At 39.4% G+C, this 21,766-nt stretch overlaps 1 protein-coding gene across 1 annotated transcript in view; it reads right to left on the reverse strand.

Annotated features, from left to right (window-relative positions):
- The window catches only part of ADSS2 (adenylosuccinate synthase 2), a 40,524-nt gene that overhangs the window by 15,062 nt on the left and 3,696 nt on the right, over window positions 1-21,766 (reverse strand). Inside the window, exons 2-5 of the mRNA XM_055713889.1 lie at window positions 6,064-6,166; window positions 3,518-3,586; window positions 2,707-2,757; window positions 445-511 (exon numbers count right to left, since the gene is read on the reverse strand). Of these exons, the coding sequence (XP_055569864.1) occupies window positions 445-511; window positions 2,707-2,757; window positions 3,518-3,586; window positions 6,064-6,166 (290 nt within the window). The remainder of the gene's footprint in view (window positions 1-444; window positions 512-2,706; window positions 2,758-3,517; window positions 3,587-6,063; window positions 6,167-21,766) is intronic.

Raw genomic sequence — 21,766 nt, forward strand, 5'->3', positions numbered from 1 at the left:
AGACAACGTGAGCATTTACATACACCTCTGACAACAAAGCCTCATGAGATACCAAACCAGTCATATCAGACCTTTTAAGTCACTTGGAGATAACAAAAAGTCCTTCAATCTTTGTAAATAGAAATATATTTTTACAGAAAAAAATACTTCCAGTAAACAAAACATTAGGAAGCAGGAACCCTTTTTATAAAGCAAATTAAGAACTAGGAACCTTTTCATAAGGCAAAATATCAAGATACAATCCTTTCATTAAGAATATAATCTTTTGCTAGCCACTGGAGGACAAAAGTCTAGGAAATAAGCCCTGCATATTCCACATTAAAGAGTTATCAGGATAAAGAATACTTTTTTAAACTTGATGACAAATAACATAAATCTAATGTATTAAGTCATATGTTTTTATGTAATAAACTATTCTATGTTTGACAAAATAAAACTACTTACTTCTTTCCTGCTTGTTCTTGCCTCTGTTGTTCTTGGATGCCATCAGCAGCCTGGTGGAAATCAAATACTATGAAAATAAAAACAACAAATACAAAATTTGTGAGATACAAATTACCATATCAGTAACAATTTCTTCAAATCAGTTCTAGCCCTGTTCATCAATGTGGGAAACAAAAATATACACACTGGAGAAACAAATAAAATGACATCTTTTTTCTCCTCTTTTACATTTTCTTCACAGGGAAGAGATCTAATGTTTTTCAGGGACTTTTTTTTAATCATTTTGTAGACTACTTGCAGACTGTGTATGTACCTCCCACAGAATAACTAAGCCATTTCAGCTTTGTAGTGGCCCAAAAGAATGTATAGAGGACAACAAAGAAAACATGTGGTTGAAAAAACCATGGAAAACAGGTTATAATAAAAAATGTCACATGCTGAGCTTTAAGCTGGGAACTTTCAGTAAACATTCTCAAGCTTTCTTCAACCATTTTATGTTTTAGACAACAACAATTAAAATATATTTGGAAATATAAGAGCTGCCACCATTGTCTGTTACATAAACAGAAAACATCTTCACAAGCATCAATTATTTTTTTTAAAGCATTACATACTATTAATGCCAAAGATTATTCAAAGTATTCCTTGCAACAAGTCTTCGTCTGACATAAAAGAAAAAAAATTAAAAAACCTGACAAGACTCCTCAAATACAAACAGTGGGGCAACAGTTTGCAGGTTAACAGAAGCCAGCTTATTTTTCTTAAATACTACATTCTGAAAGTTAAACAACTAAACTATCCATCACACAGGAAAGACTGAAAACTTGCAAGAAACAGACTCATTTAACAGGTACTCTAGTCCCTCTAGAACAAGAGTGGTTTTCCATGTTTGCCTTACCAATTTATTTTTCTGTTTATTTCCACACATCCCCATAATTTAAAGGATTAGATTATCCCCAGCAGCTTGAGCCCATTTTTGGTTGATCTTTTGTTAGACTAATCATTCACAGCCTGCCAATACCCATTTTAGCAGAGGCATATTTATCAGGGCAACAGATCTCCGGACTGTTACCAAAGCTTTCTAAACAAAAGCATTCTGAAGGTTCATTTCTGTTAAGAGGCTGAATGGTTATGGGTGACAGTAACTGGTCCTTCTTACTCTGGACCTGTTCAGTTATGAAAACTTTACAGTATTGCCATTGCAATATAATCATCGCAGAACAGTTTTTCTAATAATCCCAGTAATTTCCAAGTAATTCACCTACTGTGATTCTATTAAGAGAAAGGATTGCAGTTAACTTAAGAACAGTTACTCAGCTATTTCAAACTCAGCACTTACTCCAAAGTAAAAAAGTATTTATGCTGAAATAACATAATCCAGATTGGTAAAAAAAAAACCAAACCCAAGAAGCAAAACCAAAAGCAAATTCTTTTTTCCTGTGTTGCAAGCTTTTATCTGACAGGTCTAAAAGTCTGCATGTTCAGGAAATGACTACCACAGCAGCAATAAACCGCAAGTATTAGGAAAAGGGCTATGTAACCATTATGTTACAATATCTACAGATCTAATTTAAAGGATGAATTTACATAATAAATATGTCCTAGAAGTGACACAGGAAGAGCCTCTGAAGCTCTGTGTTGGTGGTTTGGACTCTAAACACTATTTTACTCGGGGCTCTGAACTGCAGAGTTGCCTGGAACATATAGGCTGGATCACCGCTTGACTGCTGAGCTCCCCAGGAGAGTGCCGCTGTTCTCTCCACCCTTACGGAGCCCTTCTCAAGAATTCTCCTTCCTGGAGTACATGGCAATTTACCGGGTAGGGAGCCTGCTAGTTTAAGTCACACCCCATCACATGGCTTCCCAGCAGAGAAGTTGCTGTAAACAACACTACTTTTACACCAAAGGGGGAAATGAATCCTTCAGTTAATTAACTTCTGGACTGCTTTTGACTGCTTTGCGCCTCTCACCTTAGGCTTGGAAAGTGAACCTGCTTTCCTGACTAGGGTATGCTGAAGGAATAGGATTAAAGAGTTCCTAGAATAGAAACCTGGGAAGGTCCTGAGCAGGGAACGATTTTTTTTCTAGGATCTTCAATAAACCAAAGCAGCATATAGAGACTTAATCCAAAGAAAAGTCCATGTCTATATACAGACATGGCCAAAACCTGTAATTTTTACTGCTATGGAAAGTTCAGAGAAAACAAATATTAACAACAACAAAAAAAAACAACAAAAAACTAAACCACAAACAGGAACTTACCAATATGAGCCCTGTCAGAAATTATTAGTCTTTTTTCCCAGCCTTCTAGCCCTTAAAAGACAAAACGAAATAATTATGTACTATATAGCATTTTTGTCTTCTGATGTATAAAGAATAAATACTTCTCATGTTTAGTCTTCAATCAATTTAAAGATTGAACAATCATGTGCCAGAGGTAAAAAAGTAGATTTCAATAATTAAAACTTGGCATCAGTCTACACAGTTGAGAAAGTCAGGCTTATTTTGAAGAAGAATTCTAGCTATTCTACTAGTTCCTCAATTCCAGCAATCAATTACTAGCTTTTTGGGTTTTTAAAAACCTAGACCACTGCTTTACCTCACTTATAGTAGACTGCTGCCAAGTATGGCCAGACATAACAGATAGTATCCAAAAACTGAGTTCAGAATCAAGAAGTGATTACCACAGCATTTGTTTACATTAACGCATATCAAACTGTACACTAATATTCTAAGAGGTGAGACGACTATGAGCAGATAACACACTTCAACAAATTGTTTAACTTCTTAAATTCACTACTTCAAGCAAAGAAAAATGTCTGCAGATAATTCATATTTAGAACATGTTGTCTTCATATTTAGAACATGTCTTCTGAAACTGTAGGGACTCCTTTTGTCTGTCTTCCCATGAGGGCCCTGGGACTTCTAGTGAGACTCCTGTCAGAAACCAGCAGCTAAATGGATTTCTGGAAAAACACATTGTATGTAACTGCTACAAAGGCATCCTCTATCTAAATCTTCTGAGGTGGGTGCCACGAACTATTTTAAGAGTAGTATCTTAAAATTTTCTCACCTTTTCCTTTCTTTAAGTTTTTTTCAGCTTCTTCAAAGAGTCCTGGCAAATGAATTACAACGCCATTTCCTGAAGAAAACCATTACATAAAAGTTAATTATGTTAGGCATGGAAAAAAATATTCCAAACAATTCAAAGACACTTCTTGTTTTGTATGCAGAATATTTTATTTAAATTTTTAAACTTTAAAGACACTGCAATTTTTATTCTTAGGAATTTGTCTGTAAAAGACTAATTTACACCTAAAGTATGTATTTCTAACTACATGCATTGAATCTTTTTACTAAACTCAACAAACTTTCCATTTAGATCAGCACAAACAGTAACAGCACTGTGGAACAGTCTGGAATGCAACTTCCTCTTCCTGGTGCTTAAAATTAACTTCCCTCTTTGTACTTCATTTTAATAACCCTATTGTTTTTTAAAAGCATAGCACACTTCTATCATCGTTATAAACACCAGCATCCCCTCAGGCACTCTTCTGCTGTAAATAGACAAGAATATTCTGTATATAGAGCTGAGAGAGACTAGCAAAAAAAAAAAAGGGGGGGGGGGGAAAGCTCTATCAAAAGCAAGCTCACTTTCCTACAGCTGTCACATTGCTCAGAAGATGACTACTAGCTCATGCAATTAACTGGCATCACTGATTACCTAAGGAGCAGTTTCGTATCACAAAACTGAACCATCTTAAGGTCATACCAAACTCAGTAAATCAGTACATCCAAAGCTACTGGCATGATAACATCTAGCTAAAGAATCGAGGGACCTGACATCTGGAACTATTTGCGTATCCCCTAATTTCACATAAATAAAAGCATTCCAAACACCAAAATACAAAAGACTTCTTCACTATAACCTTCACAGTACAGTCCTAATCAATAGTAATAATCTATCATAACACTCCAATCATTTTGCCCTTGGCCTACCCCCTCACCCCACTCAATCTATAAACCTTTTCAGTAGAATCCTAAGCCAGATAATTATTTTTTCCCCAAAAAAGTTTTTGAACACAAGGCAGACCTAAAAGAACCTAGAACAAACTTCAGAACAGATAAGACCAAGAGATGGCAGCTACAGAGAAAGAGAATTTGTAAAAAGCCCTCTCCTGCCCACTGTATTTTTAAAGGATGGTAACTTTCCTACTCAGTTCCGAGTTCACCAAACAAAACATGGCAAATGGGCATCCTTTTTTACTGTTTTTAAGCAATGACCTTTTAAAGAAACATAATACACTAACACATCAAGAGAGAACAGAAGTAGTATTAGCCACAGCCCTCAAAACTAGAAGCAGTTAACATCCCAACCTCCCCTTCATCATAGGGAATCTATTCCCACACTCACTGGCTCAACTTCTGTAGAAGTATTAGGCAGGGCAAGTTGACCCAAAACTATCCCACTCTAAGACACAACATAACAGCAGAAAAGAGGCAATTAACCACCAATTTCCATCAAGTAAAGAGTTAATGCTGACTGCAAGCATAGAGTCACTACAAGCTGGACCCAAGAATTCAGCAAGCACTGTTTATGAATCAAGTAACTAGCAAGCTCTTTAGCTGCTACACTTAGTAAACGTGTCAATGACCATTTGTCTTGTCTTGGCACATGTAACCAAGCTGAGAGGCAAGACTACAGGCTCAGAGCAGTCACATATCCAGGAAGAAGTGACGGGAAGAGCAGGGCAATGAAGTCCTGATTTGGAGAAGCCCACTAAGTCAGGGGCAGGAGTTCTGGGTATCAGAAAAGCAGGATGAAAAGTGCTGATCGGTCGGTCATGCTTGTGGAACAGCACACAAGTACATGCATAGTTATAACGCTGTGTGGACATGTTTTATATTTACCTTCATTTTTAGAAGGAAATTTTCAGGGCTACACAGCATTATTAAGTAGGCTGGTCACAGAAGCAATCCAAAGAAAAAAAACATAAGATTGCAAACAAGATTCCAAGAGAGGGAGGAGGGTAAGTAGGCTTGTAGGGACAACAGACAGGACAATCTAAACCCCCTTTCAGGAAGTAAACAAATCACAGATCCTGACATAGCACTGCCACTGCCCTAAACCACCTAATGTACTCTCCTGAGAGGACTTCTTGGTAAGAACTGTATAGTGCAGAAGTCTTTTGGAGTCAGCATTCATTTCACAATCCAATGGAAAAGGAAGGAAAAATATATGTTTCAAAAAGTACTGGTAGCTACTTAGCAGGGCTGAAGATTATAACAGAGAGGAGGCATTCTGAGAATAAAAGAAATGATCCGTAGAAAAAACAAGAGGGATTGGGAGAATGAAGACAAGCTGAGCAGCTAGCTGTTCGCACTGATAGGACAGGTAAGAACAAAGATGAACTATCCAAGACAATAAAAGAAACCTTTATGACACAAACTTCACAACTGAGTTAAGAAAACAGTAAGAAGATAGTAGAGCAGTGCAGGCCTGTGAGAATTTGAGGAAGAAAAATCCTGATCCTGTATGTCTTCAGATATATTTTGTTTTTTCAATGTCAGAAGTCTGTCACTACAGTATTGTCTATCTTTTAGAGATGTCCCACTTACCAATGAATGCAGTGACTTTTGGATTGATGATCCCACTTGGCAGAAGATGAAAGTCATACTCCACAGAATCCACAACAACTGTATGCCCTGCATTATTGCCTCCCTGGGGGGGTGGGGAGAAAAAAAAAAGTTAATAGTTTTTGATACTAAGGACAAATGAACACACGGTATAGAGATGGAATAAACTGGTTCCAGCTCCAGTTCTGCAGCTTTGATTTCTGTTGCTGAAGAACGATCTTTCAGAGATCTCCTTCTCCCAGGAAATCAGCCAAACTTGTTTTGTCAAACCCAACAATTTCAACATCAGTACTGTATGTCACATAGACTTTGGACAGTATTTTGGTTCACCAAAGGTACAAAAACTTGGAATAAGATTAAAATGTTCTAAAAATTACTAGACAGGAGCATAAATATTCTAGAACATACAAACATTTCTAAAAGCCATCATCAGTTTTACTAGTTTCCTATTGCAGTTATGGAGAGTAAGTATTCAAAGTGGAACTGCAACCTTGGCAAAGAAAAAAAAAACACCCACCAGTTAAACTTGAGTATATAAAACCATGTAGTTATTGGGAAAGACAAGTCTAGCTGTTTGGCAACATGAAAGTTTGTTGTTCTGAATTTTGGGTTCAGCCTTTCGAGTGGTTTTCTATGAACAATAAACAGCAAAGTTAACTTGCTCATTCTATACCTCCTCAGCAGTAAGAAAGGTCTGTAATAGCAAGTCATTTGTATCTGAAACATGCTGTTAAAGAGTGAATCTAGAGGGAACTAAGATGATTCCGGTTTTCATAAGTTACCAGAAACTATTTACATCAAAATAACATTTCACATTTCTAGCTTTTTTCATTACCACAAAGAGAGTATTAAGAGATTTGTTAAACTGTGAAATATGTCCAAAATACAAAAAGAAGCCTGTGACCAAGTCCTAAAGAGGGTCAAGATAGGCTTACGAAGCTAAAAAGATTACAAAATAGTTACCAAATATCCCCAATTCTCGTTTGTTGTACTTTTGAAAATAAGCTTACACTCTCTTGTGACCAAGGCATTTGTGCAAGACAAGGTTACATAAAATATGGTTCTGTTTGTCATAACTACAGGAGCATCCTTCGCAGACACCTTGCACCAAACAAACTGCTTCATAGAAGGAAAACCTTAAGACTTCTAATCTAAGCCTTCTTTCAGCACAAGACAAATGGAAGAAAGGCACTACATGAACAGAAGAAGAAAAAAGAACCTGTATCAAATACTAATTATGGAATTACAAATCTGAAATATTTCAGAATAATGTAGCACAAAGATCTTTTCTAAGCAAGGGACTCAACAGCTGCTCACCACTTCTACAACACTTACCAAGCATGAATGCAATATATACAGCCACATATCTGACATTACAAATAAAGAATATTCACACATATCAAACATTTGTGCCAGTATACAAAAACACAGGTAAAAGCCTAATCTCAGTGAAGTTAGCAAGGAAAATCCTTGTGATTTCAGCATTATTTATTTGAGGACTTACAGCCATTCCACCTCCTCTGGCAACAGAGGGAAGACTAATAAACCTTCACACAAGGGAAATGTCCAAATTGAAGTAAAGCTTAACTGATTTAGTAATACAATGTAGAGTCTTTCCATGTACTGAATAGTACCCTGACAAAAGTTTTAAAATTTCCGCATGCAGATGGTTTTCACTGAAAACGATCTGACTTAATCAGAGAATGCCAAATTTTCAATTCACAACACATGAAACATATTGATTGCATAAATAAAGCAAGCTTTTCAAGTTTATTCTTTCAAGAAAATAATACTTCAGGAATAACCTTCCTCCTCCTCCTCCCCTCTAACCCTCCTACTCAACAGCAGCTGTTAAGAACAACTGTTTAGCCATCTACCAACTCTACAGTTGTATCTTTGATTTAAAAGGATGTTAACTACTTTACCAGGTAGATCATTTACAACTATTTCTGAAATGCAATGCTGACAGTCCTGAGCTACTGCAAGTTACTCTGCAACTAGATAATATTCCAAGAACTACTAAGTTACATACATACAAGCTTTTTTTAGTAAGAAAAGACATTGGGTTTCTATTCACTGTTTGAGAATCTAAGCAAAACCTTTCTTGGGGAAGAAAGAAGAGTTATGTACTAAAGTAGCATTTACAGGCAAGTGCATCTGCTGAAAGTGGTAGTTACCTTCATCCTCATCAGATTCCTTCAAGTCATTCCTTTCTGTTAGATCCACTGGTAATACCAGTCTATACAAACATGAACACTGAAGTGCTTTAAGATTCAGTAAGTAGGTCTAAGTACAACAGTGAAGTACTGAGGTAGTAGTAATTTACAAATGGGAAGACAAGTCAAAACTCTCCCACTGCAGCATAAACAAACTGGACTAACCCATAAGCAACAATAAGATTAGTACATGACTATTCATTTCAAATCCTCTACTAACTGGATGATTTACTTTCTTGTTTTGCTTCTCAATTTATTTAATTTTTTTTTCTAGTGTCATGAACATCAAATAAAGAGAAAGAAAAATTGGCCACTGTAGACATTAAATCATGATTAACAATAAATTCTTAGTCTCTTAAAGTCTGCCAAGCTACTGGTGCCGTTCAGACATGCTAACCTGAAGTTCAGCAGTCGCATCTGCTTGAGTAAGGTGTACAGCATGCACGCTCACACTGTTAATCATGAGAACATAGCTGCTGGTTTTTGGTGGTGTCACCAAATCACAAAGATTTCCCCTTGCACTGCTGAGTTGTGTTGGCTCTGTGCTCACTGAAAAATACCCCGTGGCTGACAGAATGAAAATGGCATTTTACCTTTTAAACCTTGAACTACACATACAGCACTGCTCATACTTTATCTAGAAGCAAGCTAGTTAAATATACTTCTGCATGTTTACTGTGAGTAGTTATACTTCAAGGGATTTTGCTAGAGACTGAAGTAGAAAACTTGACATTACATGTGATGAATCACCATCTGAACAGACTCTAGGGCCATAATAATACCAAAGTTTCCAAATGCTTCTTTACAGATGAGGCCTAAATTTGAATCTCAGAATTTAGTTGTTTTTATTATTATGATGCCTATGACATGAAAAGATTCAGTCCCAAAAGTGCTACTGATAGAAGTAGTCTGGTAGAACGTTAGGTCAGTCCCCACCCCCTGTTTTGGATGTCAACTGAAAAATATTTTTAATTTCAAACTGTATTTTAGGACAGCATTAAAACAACAACATCTCACTAATTCAGTTTTCAAAATTCTGCTGTTGATTTACAGGTAACCTCTACCCCAAGTGCAGAAGTGCAAGTGTATAGTTACACAGTTAGGAATTGTAATACATTAAAAGAATGGTTCACACCGTACACTTACAGTGAACTAGCAGTGAAGTGTACACATGTTGTGTGCTCAGACATTGCACAACACAGGTTTGGTAAACAACTGTAATTACAGAAACCTGAACTCAGAGTTCTCATGGTGCTGGGGCGAAGAGGTGGCTGGTTGTTAAGTTATGGGGTCTGAGTTTGGTTTGTGGGGTTTGGGGTTTTTTCCTCGTCCAGAAATTGACGGTAATGCCAAGATATTCCTCATGTAGGCAACTATTGCTTCTGGGCATAATTCAAGGCATAAACTGATGAAGTCACTCCTGGCTTTGGTACTTTCCATCTGGATTTCTCACTCCTCCTCCCTCATCACACTAAACCAAATGGGACCAGTTAGGTCATTCAAGCTAACACTGCTTTGATTCAAATGTTTAAACATTATTAATGGAGAACTAACTGTGGAATTTCTTTTCACTAGTAGTTAAACAAAGTTCATGCTCAAATGATCTTCAATACATTGTATAAAGCTTTTGCCAGAGGGAAATTAAGATATACAAGTCGTTTCTTGAGGTTGGCAGTACTCCCTAGTTAACTAAATACAGTAATCAGTCTACCATATCTCGGTAACCTTCTAGGTACCCAAGCTACAGGAGTTCTCTCCCAGCCACGTGAAAACTGAAACACCTACCTTGGGCCAACACAAATAAACAGGCCAAGTGCGCAGCAAGACCAAAAGATTCTCCTGCTCAGTCTAGACTACACCATGTGCATGTAGCAGTGGCTCCTTTTCCCTTTCTCCCTGCACAACCGCAAGATTTCCTTCAACTGAGCCAAGAAGTGTGCCATGGCCAACACACTAGGGCAAGGCAATTCTGGATACAGCTACAAATAGATGGATTGCAAAGGACTGAGGTGGGGAAAAGATGACTTCCTACACGAGAGGTACAAGGCGGCACCAGTGGCACTCTGAACAAAGAGCTTCTTCACTGGGATGCTTTCTTTCCATTCTGCAGAACAGCAGCAGAGGAAGCCCCTCCAGAAGTCAGAATGCAGGCTGTGAAGGAGGTCAGGCAGCCAAGGCAAAGCTGGCTTTGCCAAAGTAGTATCATGCAGATTAAAAAAACCCCAAAAAAACAAAACAAATTTAAGAGGAAAGGTAATCAATAAGACAAAGTAGCATGACATAGGAATATCTAACACACTCAAGACTTTACTCGCTTGGTATTGCAATGCAATATTTAGTTCCAAAATTATCCTGAAGAGGCTTTATGAAATACAGCAAACAACAAATACCTAATGCAAAAGACAAGCAGGAAAGCCCTTTTAAGGAGAGGGGAAAAAAAATAAAAGAAAGAGCCTTTTAGCAATTTTTAGGTACATTAAACTTGCGGAAGACAATAAAAATCAGTTCAGTGTAGACGGCTGTAAGGCAGGACCAGAAGAGAGCTTTCAAGGTCCAAGTACCTGCTAAACACAAACCTACTGAACCTTCTTCACGAAGTTTTCTGTTCACTCCCTCTGCTTCTATGGTTTCCATGCTCTGATACAGCTGTTTTAAAAGTCTTCTAACCCCACTTGTCTTACATATTATCAAGAAAAAAAACCAAAACACACACACAAACACCCACTTGTTTCCTTAATTGCTTCCTAAAAACATTTCTGTAAAAGTCTTTCACTGCTGCATCTCACAAGTTGTTACAATATCAGATACAGCATTGTCAACCCTCAGATCTGCCAGAACAGCAGAATCAAAATTTTGAAGACTGCCTCTCTTAACAGTCATTTAAGAACCTTTTTCCCCTCTCCTGCCCAAACCTCCTACCAAACAGCTCTTAAGAAAAAATGTAACTTTAAAAATAATTAAAAATTCATAACACTCTAAACATTAATCACTGAAAAGTAATTCTGATATTTATATTACCAAAACCTGTGTATATTATTTTCTTATACATGTATTTACCACAGCGAAGATAAATTGCTTTTTGCATACTTAAGTATATGCCTGCGCATGTCCTTCAAGTTTGGATACACACAGCAGAATCCTTACATGCCATGAGCTTCCCATTTCAACAGACACTCTAGACTATCCCAACATCTTTTACTTTCTTTTTGTTCTGGAAGTCATACCAAAAGGTATCTGCTAGTTACCTGAAAATTTTTTTAGTACAGCATCATCCCTGAAACATACCAAGAAGACAAAGTCAGACAACAAACAACAGAAAACCAGGTGTTTATTGCCCAAAAGTCTGCATCACCTACCATTCAAATACTGTGAACTGGAAGTATATTGTTGGAAATTGTTAGGAAAAAAAAAACTGTTCTTGTTAATTTTACACCAGAGACCAAGCACTTCATAAATTTAATATGCATAATGCTTAACTTTTGCTTATTTGATACTGAAATATCTCTCTAGATTTGGTTATTACCAGGCTATTTAGGTAAGAATATAAATTATTTTCTCCCTAAATTTCTAATAAGGCTCACTTAGAAGAAAGCATGCTATTTAGGAAAAAAAAAAAAAAAAAAAAGAAGAAAAAAAAAGCCAAACAATTTCTCTTTAGGTTTTCTTTACATTAGAAACCAGCTTGCTGACTTGGGCTCATTTCATCACAGAAAACAGCACATAGGAAAAATAAGCACATGCCTTGCTACAGAACAGAACATAAACCAGATTCTCCATCTAGCAATAAAGCAGCCTCCCTTGGAGCAGTAAGAACCAGCAACACCACACTGTACTCCCATCCAGAAGCTAGCACAAACTTGTGCTTCTGAGGTCTCAAGCATACTTTCCTTAGGTATAGCACCATCCCTCTGTGCATTTCTATCAAGGCACAGCACTGCAGTTTTAGCATCCTCTGAGGTTTCCAAAATTGGGTTTTCAGAAGTCAGCAATCTTCTTAGCACTGTATTTTGAGGTAAATTTTAAAAAGTTAAAAGCATTCAGTTTGTCCTTTCTCCTTTCCTTGCACTATTTTTTCTCCTCATATCTTTCAACACAGTATTTGGAACAGTTAGTTCCCCATTTTCTCCCTAAGGATTCTTCGGTGACCAAAGGATCAGCCCTTTCAGCAGCCCAGAGCTTTACCAAATTACAATGTTAAACGCCTTCTTTAAGGCCCTACTTGGAGGAATCCCATGGGTTAGGGCTCTAGAAGGCAGGGGAGTCCAACCAAGACTAATACTCAAGCATCACTTCCTCCAAGCTCAAGATCGGTGCATCCCCATGAGTAAGAAATCAAGCAAAGGGGGCAGGAGGCCTGCATGGATGAGCAGGAGCTTCTGGCAAAACTCAGAAGGGAGTTTATGGGACATGGAAAAAGAGACAGGCCACTCAGAAAGAACATAGGAGTGTTGTCAGAACATGCAAGGGGGCAGTAAGGAAGACTAAGATCCATCTGGAGTTAAATCTGGTGAGGGAGGGCAAGGACAAGAAGGGCTTCTTCAAGTACATCAGTAGGAAAAGGATGACTATGGAAAATATGGGCTTGCTGCTGAATGAGGTGGGTGCCCTTGTGACGACGGATACAGGGAAGGTGGAGTTACTGAACAACACCTTTACTTTGGTCCTTGCTGCCATGGCCAATCCTCTGGTTTCCCAGACCCTGGAGGCAAGAGAGGAGTCTGGAGAAAGGAACACTTCCCCCTGGTCTAGGAGGTTCGGGTTAGAGGTCACTTCAGCAAACCTGACACCATAAATCCACGGGCCCCAATGGGATGCACCCCCGAGTGCTGAGGGAACGGGCAGATGTTTTTGCTGAGACACCCTCCATCATCTTTGAAAGGTCATGGAGAACAAGACAGGTGCCTGTGGACTGGAGGGAAGCCGGTGTCAATGCAAGCTTCAAAAAGGGCAAGAAGGAGGACCCAGGAAACTACAGGCTGGTCAGCCTCCCCAGCATCCCTGGAAAGGTGATGGAACAGCTCATCCTGGAGGTCATCTCTAAGCATGTGGAGGAAAAGAAGGTCATCAGGAAGAGTTAACATGGGTTCACCAAGAGGAAACCATGCTGGACCAACCTAAAAGCCTTCTATGATGGCAGGACTGGTTGGGCAGATGAGAGGAGAGCAGTGGATGGTGCCTACCCTGACCTCAGCAAGGCTCTTGACACTGTCTCCCATAACATCCTCGTAGGTAAGCTCAGGCAGCATGGGCTGTATGAGGGGACAGCGAGGTGGACTGAGACCGGGCTGAAGGGCAGAGCCCGGAGGGTTGTGACCAGCGGCGCAGGGTCCAGCTGGAGGCCTGTGGCCCACAGTGTTCCCCAGGGGTCAGTGCTGGGTCCGGTCCTGTTCAACTTGCCCATCAGTGACCGGGACGCGGGGACAGAGCGTGCCCTCAGCACGTGGGCAGGTGACACGAAGCCGGGGGGAGCGGCCGATACACCCGAAGGCTGCGCCGCCCTTCAGCGAGGCCTGGGCAGGCTGGAGAGCTGGCGGAGAGGAACCTCGTGGGGTTCAGCACAGGCAAGAGCAGGGTCCTGCCCCTGGGGAGGAGCAGCCCCACGCACCGGTACGGGCTGGGGCTGACCTGCTGGGGGGCAGCTCTGCGGAGGGGACCTGGGGGTTCTGGTGGGCAGCAAGTTGCCCGTGAGCCAGCAGTGAGCCCTGGTGGCCAAGGGGCCAGCGGGACCCCGGGGTGCGTGAGGGGGAGCGTGGCCAGCAGGGGCAGGGAGGTGATCCTGCCCCTCGGCTCTGCCCTGGGGAGGCCACACCTGGGGCGTCGTGTCCAGGGCTGGGCTCCCCAGGTCAAGGGAGACTGGGAACTGCTGGGCAGGGTCCGGCGGAGGGCTACGGAGGTGATGAGGGGCCTGGAGCATCTGCCTCATGAGGAGAGGCTGAGGGAGCTGCGCCTGTTCAGCCTGGAGAAGACTGAGAAGGGATCTTATCAATGTCTACAAATATCTCAAGGGTGAGTGTCAGGAGGATAGGACCAAGCTCTTTTCAATAGTGCCAAGTGACAGGACAAGGGGTGACATGCACAAACTGCAACACAAGAAGATCCATCTGAATATGAGGAAAATCTAATTTACTGTGAGGGTGCCAGAGCGCTGTCACAGGCTGCCCAGAGAGGCTGTGCAGTCTCCTTCTCTGGAGACATTCAGAACCCACCTGGATGCGACTGTGCAACCTGACCGAGGAGACCCTGCTTTAGCAGGGGGTTGGACTAGATGATCTCCAGAGGTCCCTTCCAACCCTGACTGTTCTGTGATTGTGCCTCTAAATGAATTTCCCCAACTCTTCAACCGCCAGGAGCATGAACTTCATAATACAAAGTAATACAGTGTTGTCCTTCTTTAACTTTTGATTTTGCCTTGTAGTCAATACCTAGGCCCACTGTTGTCACTCAAAACTTTGAAACCACACACCAAAGTTAGGGTGGTCGGTTTCATGCTTGGATCCAGTCTCCAGTTTTCAGATTACCAGCTGCTGCCTACACTGCTGCCAGCAATGCTGAAGGACTAACTGCCACCAGGTGACACTGAACATTACTGCTGATAACAGGGAAAAACATGAGCTTGCTCGAAGTGGTGAGAACAAAACACCTATTTTCTTCCCCAACAACACCAGTTCAAATCATTTGTGGTATTATGAAACTAGTCATCTTAGAGAGCTGCTTTAATCATAGCTTTGATGCAAAAACAAACCAAAAGACACCTCAACCATGGAAGTTTCTTAGTACTCTTTATTTAAAGAGTTGTTAACTTGTTGAGGGTTTTCTTGGGTTGGGTTGGGTTTGGTTGGTTTGTTGGGTTTTTTTATTAAAACTTCTGCACATATCCAGCTCAAAAGCGGGTGCCTGTTGCATTGGAATCAAAGTGTGAAAGTCATCATGAACAACAAGCATGAACCTATGTTGTGTGTCCCAATGCAAAAAGGACATGGACCTGCTGGAGTCCAGAGGAGGCCACAAAGATGACCACAAAGATGGCCACAAAGCTGCAGCACCTCTCCTGTGAAGGCAGGTTCAGGGAGCTGGGGGTGTTCAGCCTGGAGAAGAGAAGCCTCCAGGGACACCTTATAACAGCCCCCCAGTACCTAACAGGGAGGACAAGAAAGCTGGAGAGGGAATTTTTACAAGGGTATGTGGTATCGGAGAATGGCTTTAAACAGAAAGTGGGTAGATTTAGATTAGATACTCAGAAGAAATTCTTTACTGTGAGGGTGGTGAGGAGCACCTCACACTGCCCAGAGCGGCTGTGGATGCCCCATCCCTGGCAGTGTCCAAGGCCAGGCTGGACAGGGCTGGGAGCAACCTGGGCTAGTGGCAGGTGTCCCTGCCCATGGCAGGGGGTTGGAGCTATCAGTATATGGACTTAGCTTAGGGACTTTTTAGCTTGACGTTCTGATGGATGAACAATTTAAAATCCCAGTAAGACACAGTAGCTTTTTTTCTCCTTTCATGATCCTGACAATATTAAATTATACTATTATTTTAGAGTATTTTAAGTCATTAAGTGGAACAAAGAAATTAGGATCAGGCATAAGATCATTACCCAATCTATAATACTTCAAGCAATACCTGTTTTTGTAAGACAACTAAATGCATTAGCTTTTTTAAAAGCCATTATTCCCATTTTGTGGGGTATGTTTCAATCACTTCCTTGAAAAAGCATATGACCCCTGACCACTAGCTGGTAATCTTGAAATATCCAAGCTATTAAACATGTAGAACAGCTAAGTATACAGGACTCTGACACAAAGGTACATACTAATAGACAAATTATCACAGAAGTACTGTTAGAATGACAGCAGTCCTGGAAACAAAACCCCCTTTAACATACTCACCCCCTTTCTAGAAGCCTCATTCCAAAAAAACATTCCCTATGAAATACCACTTTTGAAATATGCCTTTTACAGTGGTTAACTGCACAGAGACGATTTTTTTTGTAACAGCGAACAAAAAGAAAAGGGGGGTAGGGGGTGGGGTGGTGTCTTCAGCATGCTAAAGAAGATTAAGTGGCCTAAAAATCCTTCTCGGTGTAAGCACCACACCCAAGAATCTGTATCCATATATTCAATTCAGATAGGTCGGTCATTACTACATACAGAATAAGATAACTATTCTAGAACAACCTATCCTGGCAAACGTGAACAGAATCAGTTACACACACACAGAGGGGGCATAAGACAGCAAAGGCATCTGCAAGTATTGATAAATATTCTTAGGAAACACCCTTTTTGCAATAGTTTCAAGTGCTTGAAAACATTAATTTGAAAGGAAAGAAGTCATTATCTGCTAGCTGATGTTTTACTGGGAACAAGCTTGAAATTTCAATAAATCAAATAAGTGACTCCTACTAGCCAAAAAACGCTACCAAAGCACTGGAAGGCAACACCTAGCACAAACACACCCACACAGGTGACACAAGCACACCAGTTACCACAATACTACACCATGGTTGCAACAGCAGCACTGGAAAACACACTGAAGGCTAATCAATAGTATCAAAGAGGATTAGATTTTAAACATATTGACTGATCAGTATTTCTAATAGGACATCTACAGTAATTTAAGGTATGTAATTTCAGCACTTCCCCCATCCATGCAAAATGGCTTATTTTCTCTTGCATTCTATAGCTGGCAGTTAAAGTATTTAAAAGCTAAAGTATTTTAGGTAAGGAATTGGATAGAACTAGCAACAATATTAATGCAAGTACCTGACAGCGCTACGATTATTTTTTTTCTTATAGGTCTGAAGACTGAAACAATTTTGAGAAGTGTAACTCTTATAAAGATGTATTCTGGAGCCAAACTGGTAAACTCAAAAGAATGTATGAACAACCTTGAAGCAAGACAAGCTGTCTCACTTTGAACCTTCCAGCAGCACAAGAGCTCTGTAGCTTGTTACATTCTGTCCATGCAGAGCAGCTTTCAAATTGTGTATAAAGCAAGGAAAAGGAGCACTCGTAATAATATTAAATAGCAATTTTTCTTCTGGAATTGCATTGCTGTACTAGTCAAGAGCCCTCAGGCAACATTTGTGTATTCAGCTGATTCACTGGACAAGTAAGAACCAATCTTTTTTGGAGTTATGGCAGAATCTTGATAATTTAATGAAGTTCACTCGACAAAATAGTAATGGCTTATGCCTGTCTTCAGAAAGTCTAATTGATGACTTCACCAACCTGTTTGCATCATGATCTTTATTGTCGAGGATTAAAGAGGGATGCTCTTGTTAGATAAAGAGTATTTTCTTGCTGAATTAAGGTTTACAGTGCTTAACCAGCCACAACCAAAACTCAGCTAACAAAACGCTGAGGTTGAAATAACCACCACCTAGGGTTTTCGTTTGGGTTCTGCTAAATATAAAGGTACACCCAGAACGTTCCTTAAGTAGTTAATTTATTTAACAATAACTTATTTGGCTTTCCATAAATATACTTCAACAATATTAATGTTTAACAAGGACATAAAAATTTAAAATTAAAAAAAAAAAAAGAAAATCAAACTAGGAGTTCCAAGCTCCAGTATGTTTTATATGCAATGCCTGCTAACTTAAGACCTCATCTGAAGCCAAGTAAAGTCAACAATTGAGGAAGCATGGAATCTCATTTTCCAAAAAGACTCTGAAAATTATACAAAGTCATACTCAAATGCTTATACAGAAATCCTGTACCAGAACTTCTTCCTCTGGTGAGTTTTCTTAGAAAAGTTCCATGCTTCTGGCTTTGCAGCCAATCTCACCGATTTACCTGAAAAGTATGCAAAGGTCTAGACTGCTTGTCCTCCCAGCTTAAGGGAGAAGGATTTGCAGTTCCTCCATTTTCCTGGCACATGGGACTCCTCCAGGAAAAAGGTAGACACTTAATATATCCATCACCAACTGAAAAGACCCTCACTCTTAAATTCATTCTAGCTTCAAACTTTGGGGTTTTCCCTTTTTTTTTTTTCCCTTTTTAGAAAAAAGTGCAAACAGTCTAATACAAAACATTAATGTACCAACTTGAATAATCAGCAAAACCAAAAAGGAAAGCAGAGTTGTTTGTTCATAAACTGAAAGCAAAAATATGACGACTCGTTACAAAAAAAAAAAAAAAAAAAAAGACAGCAAGACATTCTCTACTTTTTAAAACATTTGTATAGAGCACAAAGAGCAAGAATAAATGTGTGCTATGTGTGCTAGCCAAGGAAGTGTACGCTTAAGTATAAGGCATGTGTACATATCTAAGTATAACGTGCAACCAAGAGATCACTGCAGGAAGGCATAAAAAATACAATGCATTTGAAACTAAGATGGAGGAACAACAGTGTATCTTTCTCCATTTTATATTTATGTACATTGAAAAGAGGCATTTTATTTCCACAGCGTATCTTCATTAGTCAAGGGTAAACTAGAGGTTAATATAATATCCAGAACAGTTAAATCTTTTTTGAACACATCAATACAAGACAGCAGTTCAAACCCTGATGCCTCACCTACAGCAGCACTCCCATAACTGCTGAGACTGGTCCACATTACTGCAACTTTACCTAACAGAGGAGGTGCATGGGGAAAAAAAAAGATTCATTAGGAAATTAGACTGAAATTACTACTCAAAGCATGTTGTGAATGGCTCTCTATACTGATAGTGAATACAAAAGTATTTAAAGCAGCTCTGAAATACTGACATATGCATTTAAGAGAACTATCTACCCGAAAAGTCGACAATGACAATCATGCCTTTTCTTACGACGTGATCATGCCAAGTTGTCTATCTCAAAAATACGATGCCTCAGGGTAGAGCAAAGAAGTCTTTCAAGTTACATCCTCTAGAATAGAAATTAGTTGTCTAGTTTAAAGAGATGTTATCTCATGCTACATTAAGGAAGAAGCCATACAATCCTTTCAACTCTCCCCATCAGATGTGTGTGTGCATAATTTTTTCTACAGTTTACTTTTATTGCTACTACATTCCAGCATTCATTTTTAGCTCAGGGCAACCACTGTTGTTTCTAAGCTAGCTATACAAGTGACTGCCAAGTTGGGCAAGAAGCAAGTCAATGTTGCTTTGGCATCATATGGCTGTAAACATTTCCTTTTAACTCTTAGATGAAAAGTCAAAAATACATCAAGAAAGTTGGATACTACCATTACTTACAGAAAATGTTAAGAAAGGCTCCTTCTTGCCACAATCAGATCCTAGGAAAGCTGAACACACTTCTGAAAAGTTTATCAGTCTAGTGAAGAGATATCTCTGAACCCCTGTGGTACACCCTAACTAGATACAGCTCTGCAATTACTAGGCTATTTGCTTCTTATTTCAATACATATTGCCAAAAATCAATTTTGAACTTCAAATTACAAAGCATCCCCCTTTAAAGAAATAATTTTTTAAAATAATCAAGGTTTTGATAATGAATTTATTCTCTCATATCCAGATTTTGTGATTAGTTTCTTGCTTTCTCCCCGCTCAAGCAGCTAACAAACTCTACTGTATAACCCACTCCTGGATTTAAGCGTAAACAACATCCAGCAGCTAGCAGTAATCTTCCTTGACAATCCATTCATGTTTGTAAGATCTAAACCTAGCTAAAGGAGCCATCACGCTACACACTTCATAAAAGTTTCTAGAATTTTGGCTAGACTTCAGAAATTTGTTAACACGTACTACAAGAACTGTTGCACCAGAACAAGATCAAGAGCATAGTCTGGGACAGCATATAACAGAATAAACACATCATGTTTTACACATTCATCTGTTTTCTCCTAACAAATAGAAGAAAACTAACTTTACTTAAATCTATTAATCTCAAAAAAAAAAAAAATATCCATACATTTCTCTGTATGCCAGAACTTGCTCTGTGGAACTGCTATTGAGAGACAATATTTGGAAAAACTCTTTAGTGCTGGTTTTGCCTCAGTTTCACCTAATCTGCGCAACCTATACTGTTGCAATGGCTGCATACGTTAGGTAAGGAACGGGATTCATTATCCAAGTCCAGAATAAAGACCAATCTATCCCTAAAAAAGAGATCAAGTGAGGCAGTCAGATAAGGAACAAGAAAAATGTTGAAGGCACAGACTGACCCAGCACTACATCACTTCAGTGCACAAAACCCCACCCAATGTTTGCTACATTTCACAAGAATATTTAAGGAGATGAAAAACAAAAAGTGACTTTGGGAATATTTACAGAGAACATCTTCCAAATGCGTGAGGTTGTACAGTAGAAATAAAAAAAATATTTGCAATCTGAATAAGCTGCTATAGGGTACTGCATCTTAACCAAACAACCACAGTAAGCTTTTGTAGTAACAGTAACACTGAAAGAACAATAATAAGCCAGTAGTAGATCAAGGTGTAACTTGTTCTTTGGTACTATTAAGATCTCCTTTGTTAATGGTATAACCTTTATGCACTGGAAAAATCAGATTTCAACTGTTTTTCTGTTTGAAATAATTCAGACATTGTGTGATTGTTTACAATAACAAGAGATCACCTGTCAGTGATGCTCTAAAGCATGCCTGCAAAGCATATGACCCACTGATGGGGCAGGCCAAAGAACTCATTTTACTGACCTCCCTTTCCTCACCAGAGCACATTATTGGCATGCTGCCAACCACAACAAGGTCCAAAAGTGCACCCAGCACTTAAAAAAAAAAAATTAGAGCTCTAGCTAGACCTCACCTATCGAATGTCTAATCAGCTAAAAAAAATCAGCTACTGATTCTGCTCTTCGTAATTCTGCATGGCCTGCAAAGGCTCTTGACTGAAACCCATTTTCAAAAGAGAATATTTAGAAAAAGAAAAAAAGTGAGCTTGGTGGATGGAAGATAAGAAAATTCCAGTTTAAATAATAAAAAAAAGTGGCTATATACAGAGTACTAGAGGTATTAGCAGCCTTAGTCTGACTTGGGCAGTTATCAGCTGATCAATTTTAACTGCTTAACCCCAAGAATCAGCACACTGAACACTTCTGTACTAACTACTGCACTACAACTGCCACACATCAAGTGATCAGCAGTGGCATCACTGTACACACTGTTGTTTGGGGGCAAGAAGAGGAAAAGGGAGTATGATGAATCCACACGCTGCAATTAGCAGACCTTAGCAGTTCAGGAGTACAACCACGTGCCCCACAGCAGGCAGCGCGGCGATGGGAAGTCACCAGCAGACCACACTGAAATCGGGTGAGAAGATGTGGTAAGAAGCTGCAATTCTGTTTTGAAGTAGTAACAAGATGTGCAACAGAACTGAAGAAGCAGAAAAATAGGATTCTTTAGTACAGGGAGCATGGCTTAAAAATCATTTCAAGACTTAAGAAATCTTATTCACCCATGTGAATTACATGCTCTGAATAAGTCAGCTACCTCCAATAGTAAGAACAGGAAGTGACCAAAAATCTGGTGATAAATGAGTCAATGAGAACAGAATCACGCAGTGCAGACAT

The sequence above is a fragment of the Falco cherrug genome, chromosome 6 (assembly GCF_023634085.1).
Source record: "Falco cherrug isolate bFalChe1 chromosome 6, bFalChe1.pri, whole genome shotgun sequence".
NCBI lineage: Eukaryota > Metazoa > Chordata > Aves > Falconiformes > Falconidae > Falco > Falco cherrug.